This window comes from Anarhichas minor, unplaced genomic scaffold (assembly GCF_050575085.1).
Source record: "Anarhichas minor isolate MPS153535 unplaced genomic scaffold, ASM5057508v1 ptg000016l, whole genome shotgun sequence".
Classification (NCBI taxonomy): domain Eukaryota; kingdom Metazoa; phylum Chordata; class Actinopteri; order Perciformes; family Anarhichadidae; genus Anarhichas; species Anarhichas minor.
In genome coordinates, this window is record NW_027466462.1 from 4637017 (window position 1) to 4656193 (window position 19177).

The 19177-nt window shown below is 44.2% G+C and overlaps 1 protein-coding gene across 1 annotated transcript in view; it reads right to left on the minus strand.

Annotated features, from left to right (window-relative positions):
* The window catches only part of svep1 (sushi, von Willebrand factor type A, EGF and pentraxin domain containing 1), a 69865-nt gene extending 62441 nt beyond the window's left edge, over window positions 1-7424 (minus strand). The window contains exon 1 of the mRNA XM_076092601.1: window positions 5868-7424. Within this exon, the coding sequence (XP_075948716.1) occupies window positions 5868-6407 (540 nt within the window). The 5' untranslated portion in view covers window positions 6408-7424. The remainder of the gene's footprint in view (window positions 1-5867) is intronic.
* Window positions 7425-19177: the final 11753 nt, after the last annotated feature.

A 19177-nucleotide genomic window follows, 5' to 3' on the forward strand; every position in this document is an offset into this window, starting at 1 on the left:
GTAGGGACCCAGATCCCTCTGCAGATGTTTTAAATCTGTTGCCTGGTGTCTGTGGACGTCCCTGTCTGGTCTTATCGGGGCCTTTCTGGCTGGTAGGTGAGGCAGCCTGTCTGCTCCATCCTTCGGTCTCATTCAACCCCGCCGGAGACCCTCTGACACTGAGGAGGAGGAGGAGGTGGTAGGCAGAGGGGGAAGAAGCAGACGGACTGAGGGGGAGGAAATGATTAAGGGTGAGATGGCGGGAAGTGGCGGTTAGACAGACAGGAAACAGAGACTTTTCTTATCCTCTTATCATGGCTGAGTCCAGCCTTTAGGGACCGGATCAAAGGGATGCACCTTGCTTTCATTTGTTGCAGTGGGCACTTGTTTGCATCAGCTCTCTCTCTATAACTGTAGTTGTCTTCTCTCTTTCTTTAGAGTCCAACACTCATATTTTAGGGAGGTTTAAAGGGGAAATAGGTTTATTCTCTTGGTGAAAAAGTAGCTCTCCGTGTTATCTCCCTACAGTGTCACACTCACGTCCCTGCAATCTTATACTGTAGTGAGAGTTTAGCTTGAATTTAGTGCTGGTGAGAATTCGCCGGCTTGTTTAAAATTCCCCGTGACTGAGCCGAGAGAATTAAAGAACCGCTCCAGTAAGCAAATGTGTTTTCTAGAAATGAAAAGGCCGCCTGAAAATCAGCCGGCGTGGACAAAAAAACCTCCAGCGTTCAGGTGATGGATGGTGTTCATTTCCCACCTTAATTTGCTGCACTCCACATCTCACCGTCGGTTATTCGGAAAGTCAGGCAAAGGCTCTGACCCTCAACCAACAGCATCAAATGAAAACGTGCGTGTGTGTGCCCCCGAGTGTGTGTGTGTGTGTGTGTGTGTGTGTGTGTGTTAGTGTGCGTGTGGCACTTCAGACAGGCCAAGAATGCACATGATCTCTACTGCACGTCTCCACAGGCCAAATATAAGCAACTTGCACATGCCTCGTTTAATCTAATAGACAATGTTTTGAAAAGCAGTACCGCATATTTGGGCTGTAATGCGTCACAGCTGACGACAGTGACGTTCCCCTTGTCTGTCCACGCTGCTGGGGAGGTCTGCGGCTCCGGATGGGGAGCGTGATTGAAAGGCATGGAAACGGGAGAAACGGGAGAAACGGCTCCGAAACCCGCTGGAATGAGACGGGGCCTTCAATATTTGTCTCGCCGATTGAGGTCTGGCAAAGCTCGACACAGAAAGGCATCGTATCAAGTAGAGCTGTATGAAGTGTGATCGACAAGCATTCTCCTTCTCTGAAACATCAAGTTGGACTAAACTTTGTACATTTCACTGGACGATTCAAGTTTTCCCCAACTGGAAAAAAACAATGGCGGCTACTTGAAGGAGCTGCCAAATTTCTGCTCAACGATCCAGCAAAATGTGTTTCTGAATAATATTTCTGACTAAAATCAAGCATGAAAACGTTTGAGAGATTTGGGACGCGCTCCCGTTTACAGTCTTATAACGTGACCTCTCCGAGTTATATAAGGACAACATGTAAAGACATGCAGCGGGTCCATTGACTGTGTGTGTGAGTGGATTTCTGTGTGAATAATAAGTGTGTGTGTGTGTGATCATTGATGGAATTAGAGGAAATTAACACATTTGCAGATCCCAGTATCAGAAACACAAGCAGAAAGCTCCTTTTATTAAGTGGCTGTACACGACTAATGTAAAGTCTGATTTGAACCAGACTCAGGCTGAGTCTAACCAACAGTCAGGTAAAACCATTACTGTGAATAACCACCAGAAAGAGCCACATTCTTTCTGTCAATTCCCTCTGACCCAGGGCTTCCCCCCCCCCCCCCCTCTTTCTTCCACTATTTTTTCCTCTCATTCTTCCATCTTCCTCCCACTGCTCTTCACACGCTGCCCATCTGTCTGCGTCTTATGCAACTGTGAAGGCCGACTTACACAGTGAAGCCGCCAAGTCCAGTTTAGTGGTCGGGGCTTCTTTGCCAAAGCCGGGCCTGCCTGCAGAGAGCAAGAAGGGGGTATTTATCTGGCAACGCATGGCAACCCAGAGGGGAATCTTCCGGATGAAGACAAATGATGAGGCAAAAAACAAGTGATGACGGGTTGTTGTTTTTTAACTGGCTGATGCAAACGCAGTCCTCTCTCTGCCTGCATTTTTATGGCCGACACTTGAATCCAAAGCAAACTATAATAAACGCAACAATGGAAAAAGCCATAATTCCTGGATCAACAAGATTACCAGCTACCAATAGAATAAAACGAAGGGCCTTGAGACATATTCCCCCCAAAGATATTTGGTCATGCAAAAGGCAAATGCATGGAAAATAAATTAAGCAAAAGCTAAAAAAGAGCAGGAAAACGGATTGACTTTTTCAGGGCAATTACAGTAAGTAGAGAGGAAGGGAATATGGTTCAGTTCTGGAGGAGGTGGTGATAACTACTTCTGTCTCAGGTACAGGTCAGGAGGTTATTCCTCAGAGGCCCGAAAACCTTTACCGAAAGCCATCAATCAGCTCCGTTTTGCACGGCGCTCATGAAAGTGCTGGAAAAGTACAGTGAGTGATGTCATCAGCTACCAGGTCATCATGTCAGACGCGAGGTTGAGGAGAGACAGATCCTAAAAAAAGACGAGGCACGGTGAATCATCGTGACAAAGTGCCGCAGTCTTAATAAACCCGTAGTGGAGGACATTTATCCTCATCTACATTATTTCAAACACACGGACACAGAAGGACGAGCTGGTTTACGTCAGTAAGAGAAAGAGAAGGGCTTAATACATTTTGAGTGCCTTTCTAAGTGGAATCTAGGGAGCTGCATCTGACTAGTCTCGGTGCTTTCCTGAAAACAAACAATCCCACACTTTACGCAGCGATCGGCCCGTTCTGCGGAGGTGTGAGAAGTGTGCAGGGCTCGTCTCCCAAGCTCTCTTTTGTCATCCTTTCTATTACATTTCAAGTGTAAACCCGAGTGAAAAACCACAAATGCCCTCAAGGACAATTAATTGCATCTCACCGCTTTCATGACTTCTTGCCACGCCTTAGAGTGTGGCCATTCGGAACCGCTATGAACACTTTAACGTTTAGATGTGGTCGGAAAACACTTTGTACAACAAATGACATCATCGTGAGCGAGAGCTAGAGAATGGCAAAGTGACATATTTGGCTATAACGAGCCTATATTACCTAATTTTACTCACTATACGTATATCAACACAAAAGGCTTATTCATTCCATATATTCTCAAGTAAATTTACCTAAACTAAGTGGAAATATCAGAATCAGAACTCCCTTTGGAACCAAACACTGATGCTTTAACTTACTGTGTGAAGTATGAGGTGAAAAGGGAGACAGCAGACAGACAGACGGACGGACAGATAGCAGAGACACGGAGTGAGACAGAGATGAAGAGTGCTGGAGGAGAGCCCTGTCTCTACATGCACGGCTGGTGGAAAAATGTCTCTCTTAATGGATCCCAGCTTTCTACGGCACTTAGAACAGCCAAGACCAGCCAAGGGAATAAAATATGGCATTATTATTATTATACTGCAATTATCAATTATCCTTTCTCTCTCTCTCTCTCTCTCTTTCTTTCTAACACAGATGCACACGTTGACACACATCACACACACATCATTTTTCCCTTGAATCCTAGGATGGATACACAAACACACGGAGGCGTGTGTACGGGCAAACGCGCAAAAATACAAATGATATGCACTCACGCCGCAAAATTCCCAATTTGACACACAGACAGTCGGCGTACAGTTCAGTCGGTACGCGATGACAGGCGGATGTGTGCTTTGTGGATTAGTGTTAGCAGACCCATCTTTTACGCAGCTAATGGAAAGAGACGACAAACGCTCCTTTTTTCTCTTTCCAGTCAGATTCCAGACAGACGATAAAATAACGCAGAGATCACGCGATAAATCACGGACAGGCCTGCTTTTTCTTTTTTTTTAATCATCGCTTCCTCGATCATGTGAAGACACAGTAAACGTCAGACTGAATCCGTCAGGTGTGGGGTGGTTTCTGGAGCACCGGTCTGTATCTGCTAGGCTCATCTATCTTTCCAAAAATGTCTCAGCTCTGTGTAGGCTGCACGAAGCACTCCCCATTACTCATACCTCGCTCCGGTCAGCCTACACGGACTCTCACCGTGCAGACGCCGTGCTGGCAAGAAACACGGCAGTGTTTGCTGCCTATGACGAGTGAAACACAGAATGAAATGTAATCTTTCATTTTAATCAGACTTCGATTCGATAGCAATGTTGGGACTTAAGAGCCTGAGCAGCAGTGCAGCGCTCCTTTTCTTCTTTCCAAAGCCATCTTTGACTGATTTAGACTACATCACTTGATAAATCACCCAAAACATTCTAAGTGTTTGTGAACAATGATAAAGGCACTGAAGTTCCCCCAGAAAGCCCTTTTCTGGGTATTGTTGTGGTCTTTAGCAGCTGGGATGCAGCCAGCGGTCTCCTTATCAGCACTTAACTGAGGAGGACGAGCTGAAAACCTGTCCTGAGGGCCAAGCTTTCAGCACTAAGCCGGAGGATACATGTGGTCCGAGGCAATTAGCTTTGAGCAGGGATGGACTGGAGGGTAAACCTGTCACAGCTCAGCTTACCTCTCCCTTTGTAAAACTAGGCCGACATGATTTTTTATTATCTACAGCGCATTAATGGAAAGTTAGTGCGGTAGCATCAAGGTAGTACGGGTTTGAGAGTGATCATTTTCTGAATAACTGATGGTTTTAGTCTCCGTCGCACTGCAGCAACTAATTATCCAACACTTATACACTTAGCTATTTGGACATCCATCAACAGTTTCATCACATGATTGTACTCGTGTCAATGAGGTTCTCTGACTTCAGTGCACCCAGTCCTTTACATCTATTATGTATTTTTGTCACCAAGCCATTTGTCCTTCCAACAACTATCAGCAGACTGCACAATAACATAAAGTAGCTCAATAGGCTGCAGAGTTTCCACATTTGCAGACCCCCAAAAGCACCTGAATCTGGTCTTGTGTGTAATTCAACATAATGCTCACAAAGCTCTTAAGTGAAGGCAGATCTGAGGCATGAGCCGAGGTGTGTGTGTTTATACAGGACCAGCCCCTATACCACCAACACAGCTTTTACAGCTGGGCTGTTTGGACTTGACGGATGAACTGTGCCATATGTCCTCGGTGTGTGTGTGTTTGAGTGTGTGTGTGCGCGTGGTTGAGTGTCAGGCAGCTCCAATCAACAAACCATAAACAAGCTAACATTTTGACCCCTTGTAATCCCGCAAAACCGCCAAATCCCCGCCTCCAAAACAAATTCAGCCAGACAACCGGTGATGCTTCTGTTTAAGAGAAATGTGTCAGGAATAATGGCATTAACACGATTCTTAACTTTACTTGCATGTATGTGTCTTGCTCTTCGTTCCACTTTTGAAAAACCTATTGCTTCAGTGTTACATGCGTCTGCACATCACTCTTAATGGTAGTTTTATGACCGGAAACTCCTGAATAATTAGCCGGCGAGCGGCTTCCCCCTCTGGTGTGTAATTTAGAGGAGGCAGGAGCAGCAAGGACACGCAGGGCTTCATTAACAGCCTTACCAAGCCACAATCACACAGCAGGCTGCAGACTGACTGACACACGCGCGCACACACACACACACACACACACATACAGACATATAGACATTGAGCTGTCTTACATACAGAGGAGGTCATTCATTGTCATTAATGAGAGACCAAGCGAATGAGCAAAATTCAAGTAAATAGATGAACTCGTGAACGCACCTGCGGGCATATTTAGGCACACAAACACGCCTCACTGACATAAACGTTCTCTTTATCTTTAGGTCTGACTCACCGCTGCCCTCTGGAAGGCTCCCTTGGTGTAGGTGCCACCTCCTCTGTAGTTGATAGCCGGGATCTCCTGGTTGAACAGGGAACACTTGTGCTGGTGGGACTTCGGCGCCGAGATGTGGTCCACCCTCGTCACCACGTGGGTCTTGGACGAGAAGGTGACCAACGCCACCCGCGTGTCCTCGGGCGCGACGGGAAAGTCGGACAGCATCTTGCGTACGAACCTCAGCTCGCTCAGGAAGTTATTTGCCCCGACGCTGGACGACTCGTCCACCAGGAAGACCAGGTCCAAGCAGGAGCTTTTCTCTCGCAGCTCTCGGACATTTCGCTTGAACGCCTGGCCGAGGCGCTCCACTTTGCGCTCGGCGCTCTCCGACAGGTTGCCGGCTGACGAGGAGGAGGAGGTTAAGGGTGGCATCTGCCTGGACCGGCGGGACTGCGCCTGGGGTTGGGATTGTTGGGCTGTGGTCCATACATCCAGGATGCACAAGACCAAAAGGCAAGAAGTCCATGATGGTGTTAAAGAGTACCTTTGAGAAAACATAGTGACAGTCAGCACAACACCTGCACAGAAGAAGAAGAAGAAAAGAAAAAAAAAAAAAAAAAAAAGACAACGTGGACCCTCTTCTCAGGAGGAATTCAGGGAATTTCAATATTTCCTATGCCTGTGTCAGCATCCAGGAACATGGCAGACAGCAACAGTTCAGTGCAGAGTTCCTCAAAAGCATTGCTGAATAAAGATGAGGATTCTTCTCTTGTGATTCAAAATGTGCCTCCGTCCATCTGCTTCTCTCTCTCTCTCTCTCTCTCTCTCCAGTGGAAGAAAACTCCGGTCCGGTCCGGTCTGGAAAAATGTTTAAGCTTGCTTGCTCGCAAGGTATCTGCCCGTCTGTCTACAAAAATGAAATCTGTATATCTGGCTTTCTCCTTGCTTTGAGCCCAGTCTGTGTATTTAAATGGATTGCTTGTTGAGAGTCTATAAATCTGCACGTCCTTTCTCTCTCCTTCTTCCTGCCACTTCTGTCTGTAAGTCAATCTTTTAGTCCCAAGCCTCTTCAATCTTCTTCAGTCCTGGTGTGCTGCCCCTCAGGCTGCTGTTTTCCTACGTGACGCTCCTGCCTGCACCGTCAGCCAAGCACTGAGCGCTCGTTCCCCTCTTCTCCCCAAATCATTAAAAAAAAAAAAAAAAAAAACACACGGCGGAGGAGGACGGAGGAAAGAAAGTTGAGAGACAGAGAGAGGCTGAGGGGAGAAAAAGGGGGCAGTCCAGTCCAGTCGTGAAGTCCTTTTTTTCCCTTCATCTCTCCTCCTCCTTTTCTCTCACCTCCCCCTATCTCTTATGTCTCTCACCCTCCCCCTACCCCCCCCCCCCCCCCCTTCTCTCTCTCTCTCCTCTCGTCCTGACAGTGAAGTGAGGTTCGATGTCAGTGCAGCCTTGTCAACAGTCCCAAAAAAAAACATCAGCTTCAGCCACTGTGATTGATCAGCTCCACGTGTCCATGTGACGATGAGATCAAAGTGAGAATGAGCGGTGGGATGAAGGGAGGAGAGGACAAAGAGATTTGAGATTTAAGAAGTAACATCACGCGGACGAGGAGTTAGGAGGAAGGTCTGAAATTTCAATCTGTCCTTCAGAGTTGGGAAGTAGTTTAATAAGTCTGCTCTGGACACGGGCTTTTGTCAAATCATCACTCTTTTAGCGGCTATCCTTTCCTCTCCCTCCTCGACTCTCCTTCTCTTTGTGTATCTTGGTCAAGAAATGGAAACATGAGGGAAGAAACTCTTTAGATTTGTCCAGAGTATTTCTTCCTCCACCACAGGGATTCTCACACACACACACACACACACACACACACACACACACACACACACACACACACACACACACACACACACACACACACACACACACACACACACACACACACACACACACACACACACACACACACAGTGCCGTTTCTCTACATCTATTAAATCTCATATAGCCTCTTTCTCTGTCTCTCTCTGTCTCTCTCTGTCTCTCTCTGTCTCTCTCTGTCTCTCTCTCTCTGCTGTCATGTTTTCCTTCAGTGATTTTATCTGTAACCAAAACAAAGGCAGCCGGTGTCACAGAGGCACACTGCGCCTATTAAACCGATGGCCGGAGATTTACAGCAAAGCGCCGACTTCACAAGGAGCTCGTGAAGCAGAAAGAGTCGGAATGAAGAGAGACAAAGAAACAAAAACAAAATAAAGAAATGAGGGAGATCCACACAGGGACCAAGATACACTACATGGCCAAAAGTATGTGGACATGTGATTGTAGAACATCTCGTTCCAGAAACCATGAGAGTCAATCTGCTGCTATAACAGCCTCCATCGTTTGGGAGAACCTTTCCACAAGATTCGTGATCCTGGCTGCAGAGATTGGCTCCCATTCAACCTCTGCAGCATCAGCGAGGTCGGGCACCGAGCGTGAGGTAGGGCCCCGCAGTCAGCGTTTAAATTCATACCAAAGGTGTTGGATGAGGCTGAGGTTAGCGCTCTGTGCAGGCCAGTCATGTTCGTCCACGCTAAGCTCGGAAAACCCCTTTCTGATACCGTAGGATCAACATTTCCCACATTTCTGAACGAGGGCTGCAACCAATTAGTTTCTCGATTAATCATTTGGTCTGTGAAATTTCAGGAAGTTGTGAAAATGTCCATCAAAATATCCCGGCGCCAACGGAGACGTCTTCAAATGTCCTGTTTTGTCCAAGAAACAGTCCAAAAGCCAAAGAGATTAATTTACAATCACATAAGAGGAGGACATGCAGCAAATCATCACAAGTGAGTAGCTGGTACCAATTAATATGTTGTTGAAAAATGACTAAAATGATGAATTGATTTTCAAAATAGTTTGACATTGATTTTCTGATGATCAGGGAATTGTTTCAGCTCCTATCAGGTCATAAGTGGTCCAGACAAAACTATAAAAAGGTCTGTCAGCAGTGATGTCTGCATACTTTTGGCCAAATAACATTGAGAAAGAGAGAAGCTAAACAAACAGATAAGGAAAAGTGCAATAAGAAAGAGAAAGAGAAGAAATAAAGAAGTAAAAAGCAAGAGAAGGTGACAGAAACTGTAAAATAAAAAGCAGAGTTGACAGATAGTGTGTGTGTGTGTGTGTGTGTGTGTGTGTTTCCACCGCAGCAGTCCAGTGCAGTCAGTCTTATACTATTAGACACACAGCTCATGCGCACAGTGTTTATTAGCCCGTATAAGCCTCTCTCATTTTCTGCACTTTCTCACTTCTGCACCAAAGAGGTGGGAATAGAAATTAGCGTCATACTGGCCAGATAAACTGACTGATATAAAGAGACTAAAACACACACACACACACACACACACACTGACCCAGACCTCACGCAGATACAGACACACACTCTCTCACATGCTGAAAGGGGGATGAGCACAGCTGTGACTTCCTGCTTTTTGGCACTGGAGACCCCTCACCAGACTTTCGTGGGGGTCCCAAGGGAGACAGGGGGGGTAGTGGATGGAGATGAGTGTGTGTTGATGTGTGCTAAGTCTGTGAGGCACTGCTTGATTCACTTCACAGTCTATCAAGATTAAAACGTGTTGAGCAAGAGTACGACGGTCAGACACTGAACATTAACACAACGTTTCGACTGTACACTCACACCTGTTCTCTCACCTGTCTGGAGCAGCAGACACAGAAGCAACAGGTGATCACCCATTCCTCGTGTTTCTTGTCCTCGAGGATGAAGCACATATCTCAGCGGGACAACCTCTCCAAAGCATTCCTTCACAGCTCGCTTTGATTTAAAATCAGGTTTAAATATTTTTTTACTGCGTGAGCTCGGAGAAAAAAGGGTTCGGTTCTCCAGATAATGTGGATTTAAAGTAAAGTATTATGTTGACTTTACTGATGTGTTTGTTTGAGGGTTGTACATATGTTATGTTCGTTTCCTTTTATTAGTTACATCAGAACAATAGTGATCATTGAGTTATCGTTATGGACATATATCAAGTACTAACATTCGGTTTTCAGCTTCTCAAATGTGAAGATGTGTTTCTTTTTTCTGATATAGGATAATATATTTATTTATGTGCAATATATTTAGGTTGTGGGCTGCCAGTCAGACATAAAAAGATGTCATCTGAGGTTCCTGGAAAACTGTGATGGGCATTTTTCCACAAGTATTTAATAGACTAAATAATTAATAGAAAATTAAACAGACATATTAATCAGTTGAACAAATCTATATTTTAATTTCCAGATGTTTTTAGTGTTGCTTTATCCTCAGTTTGTGTGATATGCTGTGTCTGTGGAGCTTCCCATGCATTTGGATTGCTAACTATTGGGAACTACATTTCCCATGAGCAATTGCAAGAAGACGCCCAGGTGAGCTCTATTTGAAGTCATTATTAGATTTGAGGTAACTTACATTGAAAGATAAATATATATATTGTTGTATTCAAGGCTAATGTCATCATTTGCAAAAGCTAAGACACACAAAAGAAGCCGCCACAGAGCGGCAACTTTAAAGCGTTCTCTGTTTAACGAGCCCGTTTTTAATTAGCGTTAATTAACTTGATTAGCTTCGCAGCGTCAGGCTAACGTAAACTCTACACAGCCTGTGTAACCGGCAGTAACTAAAATGAACTTCGAATGAGAAACCTCACCCTCTTGGTAATTGTATCCATGCCTCTTAAAAACTAAATTAAACTAAAGCTCACGTGTAGTTTACTTGCACGAGCCTCCTCTGCAGTCCGTCCACACGTTGTCACGGAGTTGTGTCACACTGCCCCCTGCAGGCGGCCGCACGCCAGTACAATACAGATGAGACGGGGATGCTATGACACAGTGCTACCGCTTGATGGCGCACTATTATAAATGTGTGAGGGAAGCATTAACTATTAGAGGAAAAAGGCCTTTACTTAGGCAATTAAAACATCCACACCACTATGGATGAATACTCACTTATCCATAATAAGGACTAAAAATCAGAATATATATGGAATACTGAGTACCCCTTAAAGTCAAAGCATTAACAGAAAATGCACTTCAGTAAAATAGAGTACCCATTATGCAGAATGACAATGTTTTTTGATATTGCTGTATTATCATTACTTTAAGGATGTAGCTGGTAGAGGTGGACTGTTGGGTTGTTTTACACTATATGGCCAAAAGGAAGTTACAATAAATCAAATGTTTGGGTTCATCGGTTTAGTTTTTGTTGCTTAACAAATAATGTTGTTGAGTTATGTTATAAAGTTCTGTAAACATGTTTCACAACCTTAATGATTTCCAATGTGGATGTGGGTGCATTAAAGGGAATGTTCACCAAAAGAGGGAAGTAAGAGTGAGTTCACGTGACTCACGTCTGCTGAACACCAGACGTCACATTGTGCTCGAGTTGGTAGTTTCTTAAACCGGCTCAGCAGCTTGTCAAGAGTTACAGCGTCTGTGGCTCATTTCCTTCAATACTTCTGTTCCCCGCAGAGTTGTGTATCTGGTTTATAAAGTATGGAAGCTCATCCAAGACAAAGCTATTGAGAGAACGTGGCAATCAAACTGCGCTTCCTTCTGTCTGACATCCTGACTGGGCCAGGTTCCAATAAATTCAGTCCTTTTTTTTTTTCTCCACGGCTCCAATGTCTGAGGATCACTTACCTGCTATCAGATCCTCTGGTCTATTAGGATCAGGTCTGACGGCCCAGGATCCCTTTCAAATTAACTCTACATGGACGTTGAATTGGAGGTCTATTTTTCCAGGGGTCAGTTTCAGATTTTTATCTTCATGGATCCAAATTATTGAGCTATACGTCTGCATGATGAGCGTGCATCTAGCGTGTCAGTGAAGCTGTGCATGAATTTATATCTGTTTATATCTGTGTAGGTGTAAAGCTGCGTGAGATGGCAGCGGGAATACCAACGGCTTTATGTTTAGCTGCTACTATTTATAGTCTAGACTGCACTCACACGCAGCATAAATATTTTATTTATCCAGCCAGTCGGCAACAAAGTGACGTCCTTGAGGTAGAAAATCGACCGCCCACACTTTACTGGATAACCTCTCACATCACAGTCTACAGCTGTATCCCCCTGAATAACTCAGAGTGCAGAACATGTCAGGTTTGGGCACCAAGGTTGTGATCAATCAATACACAAAGTCTCTCAATTCCAGATTTTTAGCTCTTCAAGATGGCCCCTAAGCAAGTCATCAATCATAGAGCCATCACACAGAGCCACACCTGAAGCTAAAATTCAGACGTGTAAATGTGAGGATATTTGCATGCAAGCATGTTCTTTAACCTTTAGTTTTCTCTTCACACAGCCAGACACGCGGGAGCCGATGAGTGCGACAGCCGTCTCCTGCAGGCCACTGAAGAGAATGTGAGTTATGAGTGTTGCTGCCTAAGGACACTTCAAGATTAGATTAGGTATAACTTTATTAACCCGAAAGGTAATTCTTGTGCCAGAGATTGATCAGATATTACAACAGAAGGATAATAAAATATAAACAATAGAGTAATAAATATGAAGTGTATAAAAGTGACACCAGTGCAAAATAGAATAGCAATACGAGTAAGATAGATACACACACACACACACACACCAAGAGGGCTGAGCACGTTAGAGACCGAAGAGAAGCGTCATCGTGGGAAAGATCCACAAAGAAGAAAGGTGTCAGATTCTACACCTTCACAAGGGCGGTCGATCATATAAAACACACACACACACACACACGTTCGTACACATCAACACACACACAAAATCAAACAAATGCAGACGTCAGCCTACCAACAGCCCCTCTCAACCTCCTCCTGTACTGTGAAATGTGCCTTTACAGTACGACATTTTGTTTCAACAAAAAAAAAACACTCAAAAAACAAGGTCCGGTTAGAAGAGAGGTAGGAAGAGAGGTTCTGTTGGAAGAGAGATCACCGCTGTCACTCTTCCACCATGGCAGCAGATTTATCAGTCCATTAGTTGTAAATATTTCCCCAAAATGGTCCAAACATGAGGTGACTCTTTTACTTCATACCGCCAGAGAGCTGCCCTCTTCTCTCGACTTATGCACCGTGTTGGCATAATGTCAACTGAAATATTAAAGGAGCTGAAACTAGGTCCACCTGTGAGACAAGATCTCCAGATCACCTTCAGACGTTTTCCATTTCTGTTTCATGGTGTTTATTTGCCACACAGACAGCGTCTGGGGCGGTGGCCCCCGACATCTGGACGTATTGTACATTGCACAATACGTGTCTGAAATCACAAATATGTTTCAGACACACCAAATCAAAGCTTTACACACTCCAAGCCAGCCTTCTCCCTCTGTTTCTCTCCTTCTCTGTGAAATGAGAGGAAGCAGGAGAGGGAGAGAGAAAGAACGTAGACGGGAGACAAAGAAGAAGAGGGACAAACAGTAGAGAGGGGAGAGAGGGGTCCAGTGAGGTAGATGGGAGGCAGGGAGGAGTGGGAGAGACTGAGATGAGGAGGTCATTTCTTGTGGCAGTGTGAACTGGATTGAGCCAGACTTCCATAAAAACAGCCTCGACAGTCGGGGAGGGGCTGGACCGAGGGGGGGGGGGTAAAAGGGGGAAATGAATACGAGATATGTGCACACACACACACACACACACACACAGACACTCGTGGAAAAGAGGATACTAAATGTGCTGCCTCGTCATTCTCACCCCTCCTCGCCCTGAAAGAGGAAGTTGTGTTGAGAAGTTGTTTCTGAGGACCTTAAAGCACACAAACACTCATCTGATCAGGATTACTGCTCACATCGAATCTCTTGTTATTCTTCAGGGCTGTCTGTCGGCAGTTGTTAAATAGTGAATTAGGATTAAGATATTTAAGGCAAAGAACTTGTTTCTTTTTGTCTTTGTCTTCTGTTTTCTTACCAACTAAACTGACTGTGTACGTAGTTATTTAAGCATAATCTATTGACCGAATTATATATATTCAGATAAAGTAGCAATCTGGTTTACAGTTCGCAGGTATATTAAGGACATGGGTGAACAAAGAGCTGTGTGTCAGCTGTTTGGAGCCGTAACTCTGTGCGAGACGGACAGACAAGTTCAGACTGGTCTGAGTTTTGAGGCGCAGGCGTACACTTGAGAAATCACAAAATGTTCTAGCATCTATTTATTTACCAAAGGTTTTATATAGAGCAGCTCACTGACCAAAAAAGGTTTGTCTGGATACGTATGAATTTCCCAAGCAAGCAAACAAATAAACAATAATGACATGACAGATAAAACCATCAGCAACAACATTAGAAACTCTAAAAGTAAACAGCAGCGCTAACACTAATAATCATCATCCTGATTAATAATGAAATAATAGACTTTTAATGACGTACCAATAACTATAATAACACAGTAATAATGACAACAATGCAAACAAAGCTGGCTCCTGACGTCAGAGCTGACGTCCTTTTATTTTAGTGGGTGATTGTTTATTTTGGCATTTCCTGTACGGAGAGACCAAGTGTGTTGAAGTCTACACTACATTACCTCATCACACAAATGTATTAGACAGTGTGATGGATTACACAACTTAAAGCTGCATTTATTGATTTGTTTTTGGGGGGGGGGGGGGGGGGGCACTTGGGGGCAGCACAACAAGATGCAAACACAATATCGTCACATGATCGCCTTATGAAGTTGATTCGGTCAGCGAACATTTGCCCATCTCCACATCCAGCAGACATGAAGCATTGTTAGCGTTCATTCCTTTTAGCTCTATTTTTGGTCTCCGCCAGCCTCTGCGGGATGTGTCCTGTCTCTTTAGCTGCTAATTGCTCCACTATGTTCACCAGCTAGTCGCTAACTTTGTCCTTGTCTGTGGCGCTGGGCCGGTTAGTGCACGGTGGGTTTATCAGCCGCCTGCTGTGGCCGAAAAAACAACACTGACGAGAGCGGTGGGAGTGACCCAAAACGGTTGTGGCCCATGAAACCAAAAACATTGAGCTGAGTATTTAAACCCATCCACCACATTTTCTCTCCATCCCATGGAGATACATTTAAATGTTTCCTGTTTACATGGTTATATCTAAAATCAGCTACCAAAGTGAACAACTTTGTTTGGGTCGTGATCGCAGCGTGTTTCCTCGTACATATTGTCCTAAGAACTCATATGTTTCTAGGGACACGGTAAACACAAGGCTCACGTTACCATCTCCAATCCCATGCTCACTCCCCCTTCGCCACGCCTCCTCCTCCTCCTCCTCCTCCAGCCCTTCAATCCCTTCTTTCTAGTACCTCTCTTTCCTCTCTTCACCCCTCGGCATTTTTCTCCAACTCTCACTGTAAATTCACACATTCCTCTTTCTTGCAGAGGTCACAAACATCTCCACTTTCCAAACCTTTTCCCCTCCCCCTGACCTCTTTCCCTCTCTCTTCACAGCACGCTCCTCCTGTCACACCTCCATCCCCCCCCCCCCCATCTTCCCCCGCTTGTGCAACCCCATCTTGTGTTTCTGTAAATAGACGCTTATAGACATATGAATAAACCGCATGTCACATTACGGGCCCACATGCCTGTGAATGAACGTCTGGTCTCTCGGGATTGGAAGACGGGGACATTTCTTGGAAAACAGTCTCATCCACAGACTCATCCGCACCGGCGTCATCGCTCTGCTCCTTATTTGGTGTGAATATGCAAAGCAAAGTGCTGATAGAACATGCTGAACAAAACGTGTGTGCACAGTATATTTACACAGCATTTACAATAAATCAATCAGTGCCTTTAATTTCATGAAGTTGTATTATTTAAGTATTTAACAGCATGTTAAGGAGGGACATGTTGTTTACCGTTTTATATCATATATTTTGTACATTAGGATAGCTGGAGATGTTTTTGAGTCCGTGCCATCGAACACAGCTGTTTCCATGTTTGTTATCAAAACTTGACACAATGTTCCCTTCTTTTGGTTGTGATATGACTGCTCCTCCTCCTCCTCCTCCTCCTCCTCCTCCTCCTCCTCCTCCTCCCCCTGATATCGTCCTTCAGCTGGTTTGGACTTGTGTGCCCCTGTTTGTTAAATGCACAAGACTCAATGCTTTCTTCCCCTTCACTCAGGCAAAATCAAGGGGACAATTGGGTTTACTGTAACCAGAGGAAACCGTAGTCGATCAACAACGAGCAGAGACTCAGTTAAATGAAATAAAGGAAGCAAAACATGATTTAAAAGGAGACAATACCCGAACCAGGTCCATTCACAACTTGTCTCATCCCATTAAAACCATCACAGTCTAACAATAGCTCTCTGACCCTTTCGTCAAACTTAAATAATGGAGAAGCAACACCTCTCTGAGGGAATATGCAAGTGATTAACAGCTCTTTGCACTGTTGTATGATTTGATTTCCTAAATCAAACACTCCATTAATTGCCTCTTATATCCCTTTTTCTTGGTCTTTGTGCTAATTCAGCTGGTTTGTGATTAACAGCACAACATTTTAACTCAGTAGGTAGATGGTATGAGATTAAAAACAGCAACACAATAAAAGAAAAACAATATTTTGCATTAGGGGCTGTACAAAAAGTATTAGGGAGGTAACAACAGTTTAGATGTATTAAATAAGCTTGTGAGATATATTGTGGGGCAAAAAGAAATAAATAGATGTAACATTTGTATCTCTGGTTCAGGGTGATCTGAACACACACTTCTGTTCTTTCACACGTCATCGAATTAGATTAAGAGCTTAATCGTGTGGATCGAGGAGAGTCCAAAGACAATATGTCCACTTAAGAGTTCCTCGCCGTAACTTTAGTCGTCATGTCACAGTTTGAGAAACTGAACCCACTCATGACACTGTGGGCTATGACCCATTCAAGGAAATACGCTTGAAAAGAAAGACTTGTTTTTAACATTTTACTATCTGTGGTTTGGAAAAAAAAATACTTTCTAAAAACCAAAACAACCTATAATCACATCCTGATGGTAATTCATATATTGCACGTTAGAAAAAGACCCGTCCTGTTTGAGTGTTCAGTAAGAAGAGAGCAGAGGATTAGTGAGGTGACTCTGGACCACTTCCAGGTTCCGTACTCTCAGTTCATCAGGGACATCAACATAATTCTTCTCCCAGGTCTCTTCTGGGAGAATCCGGTGGAGTGTCATATTTGGTTTTAATAGCAGTAATCTACCCTCTTTCATAAATCTGCTCTTGCTAAATCTGACCAGAGTGAGACCCGAGCAGCTCGGGGCCATGAGAATTCTTTTTTTTTTGACTCAATCTCAGATTTCATCACATAATCACCCCACAGAAAGGATTTAAAAAATGTGTTCTTATGTCATTGCATCCCTGTGCATATTTGGATACATTTAGATAAGTCTAGAACTTACCAGGTCTGTCTCTATGCAAGTGGTATTTTTGCCCACATCAAACAAAAGACTCTGCTTTTAAAAGCCTCTGGACCCAACCCTGGTAAACCAGCCATGACTGTTGGTGTTATGGTCCGGTCCTTGCGGTGTGCCTGCCTGGCACCACGGCCATTACCTCCGTGTTTGCATGTTATTGTTCCAATTTTCCAGCCACTGAGCAGCAAACAACCTGAAACAAGTGGGGTTACTCATTAACAGCCTTATCTGAGAAAATCTCCTTACCTTTCACCGCCCGATCTGTCACCTGCCAGGTAGTTAGTGTGTGTGTGTGTGTGTGTGTGAGTACATGTACTGTTTGTGTCCTGTGTGCACGTTACCCCCCCCCCACACACACACACACACACAGCTATGCACGTGTGTGGTGCTATCAGCGTACAGGCCCAGGGTCAGCTTTACCACAGAGATAAACTCCCAGAAACAGCTGACTCAGGACATGCCTGTGAAGTTCAAACCACACAGCACTCCTCCATTGTCCCATCCATCTCTTCCTTTGTGTTTCTCAGAGTTTTTCCCCAGGGCATCAATTCTGACAAATATGACAAATGTCTTCAGATCTGAGTCGTATCTGAATCTGGGGCGTCAGTGCTCTCCTACTGCTGAAGAACGCTGTCCTGGGATTCAGAATTGGGGTGTCAGAATATTAAAACCCTTGTGGATTTGCACTTTAATCTCAATTGTTGCTCCGTTTCGACTCCAAACTGCTGTAGTACAGAGACAACCCTGAATGCAGAGTACATGCTCAGTAGATCCAGTAAGATAAGCCCTCCCTGTCCATCTTTCTCTCTGCTCTTTGTCCATGTCTCCTGGGTTTTAGCACGTACACCTCTTATCTCTTTGCTCAAATGGTCCAGTAAGCTAATTACACACATGAACTAAACTCAAGCTATTTATTGATGGGAATACCTGTGACCTCTGCAAATACAGACCCTCCCCTCCTTTAAGCTGTTGAGTGCTTGAGTGACAAATACAACTAGAGGAATATTACGTAATGCTGGCTTTTTTTTTCAGTGATACTGAAATATTCCCAATTTAAACCTGAAGGGCCGAAGATATAAATTAGCTTTCGAATTATAGTTCTGTGAGCAACGGTGCTAGCATGTTAGCATTAGCGGCTGATTTCACTGCCACAGGAGGGGGCCGAATACAGAAAACTGATAGTTAGACTCGTAGACATGTCCTTGGTGTATTTGCTGGGAAGTTGAAGGTTTTAACAGCCTTGGTGGAGTTGCATTCAGCATATTTTGGGTATTTTATAAAGGGATTCGAGTATTTTTAGCTCAAGATATTTCAAATTCAGCAACCGTTGGCCAATAAATAAGTAAATATGTTAAATATTTAGCTTAAAATCTCCTTTTTCCATGTTCAAACAACAGTGATGCAGTCAATTTTCTGAAGCTATTACCTAGTCATTATCTTATCCTGCTGTGAATGACGCAATCAGAAGCAATCAGATTTAACCAAGCAAACAATGCCAAATGGAGGCTGTTTGGATTCAATCAGTCTGCTGGGAACCAGAACCATTGACACAGTCAGAGCCAAAAGGGTCATTGTATTTGATCACAAAGCCTTCCTATGGATGTATTGATCAGCAGAGAATGGCGCAGGTCACAAGAAGACAACATTCATTGTTTCGACAAAGGACACCTTTTAAAATAAGAACTACTTTACAATTAAATGTGGAAATTCTGGTTTCGTGGACTGTAAATGTGAAGGGGGAACCTCCACCTGAATCTGAGGTTTCCTGTGAAATCACAGGAGACGATGATGGAGTTGACTTACTTTCTGTTTGTTCTCTCAGTACTTTTTAAAGAATGAGGAAATAAAGTATCCTCTTTCGCTGTGTATCCTAACTTAAAGGGAAAGACACTTTGAAACTGGAGCTAATCAAGGAAGTCAGAGGCGTTTTGTTTTTAACCGGTTCAC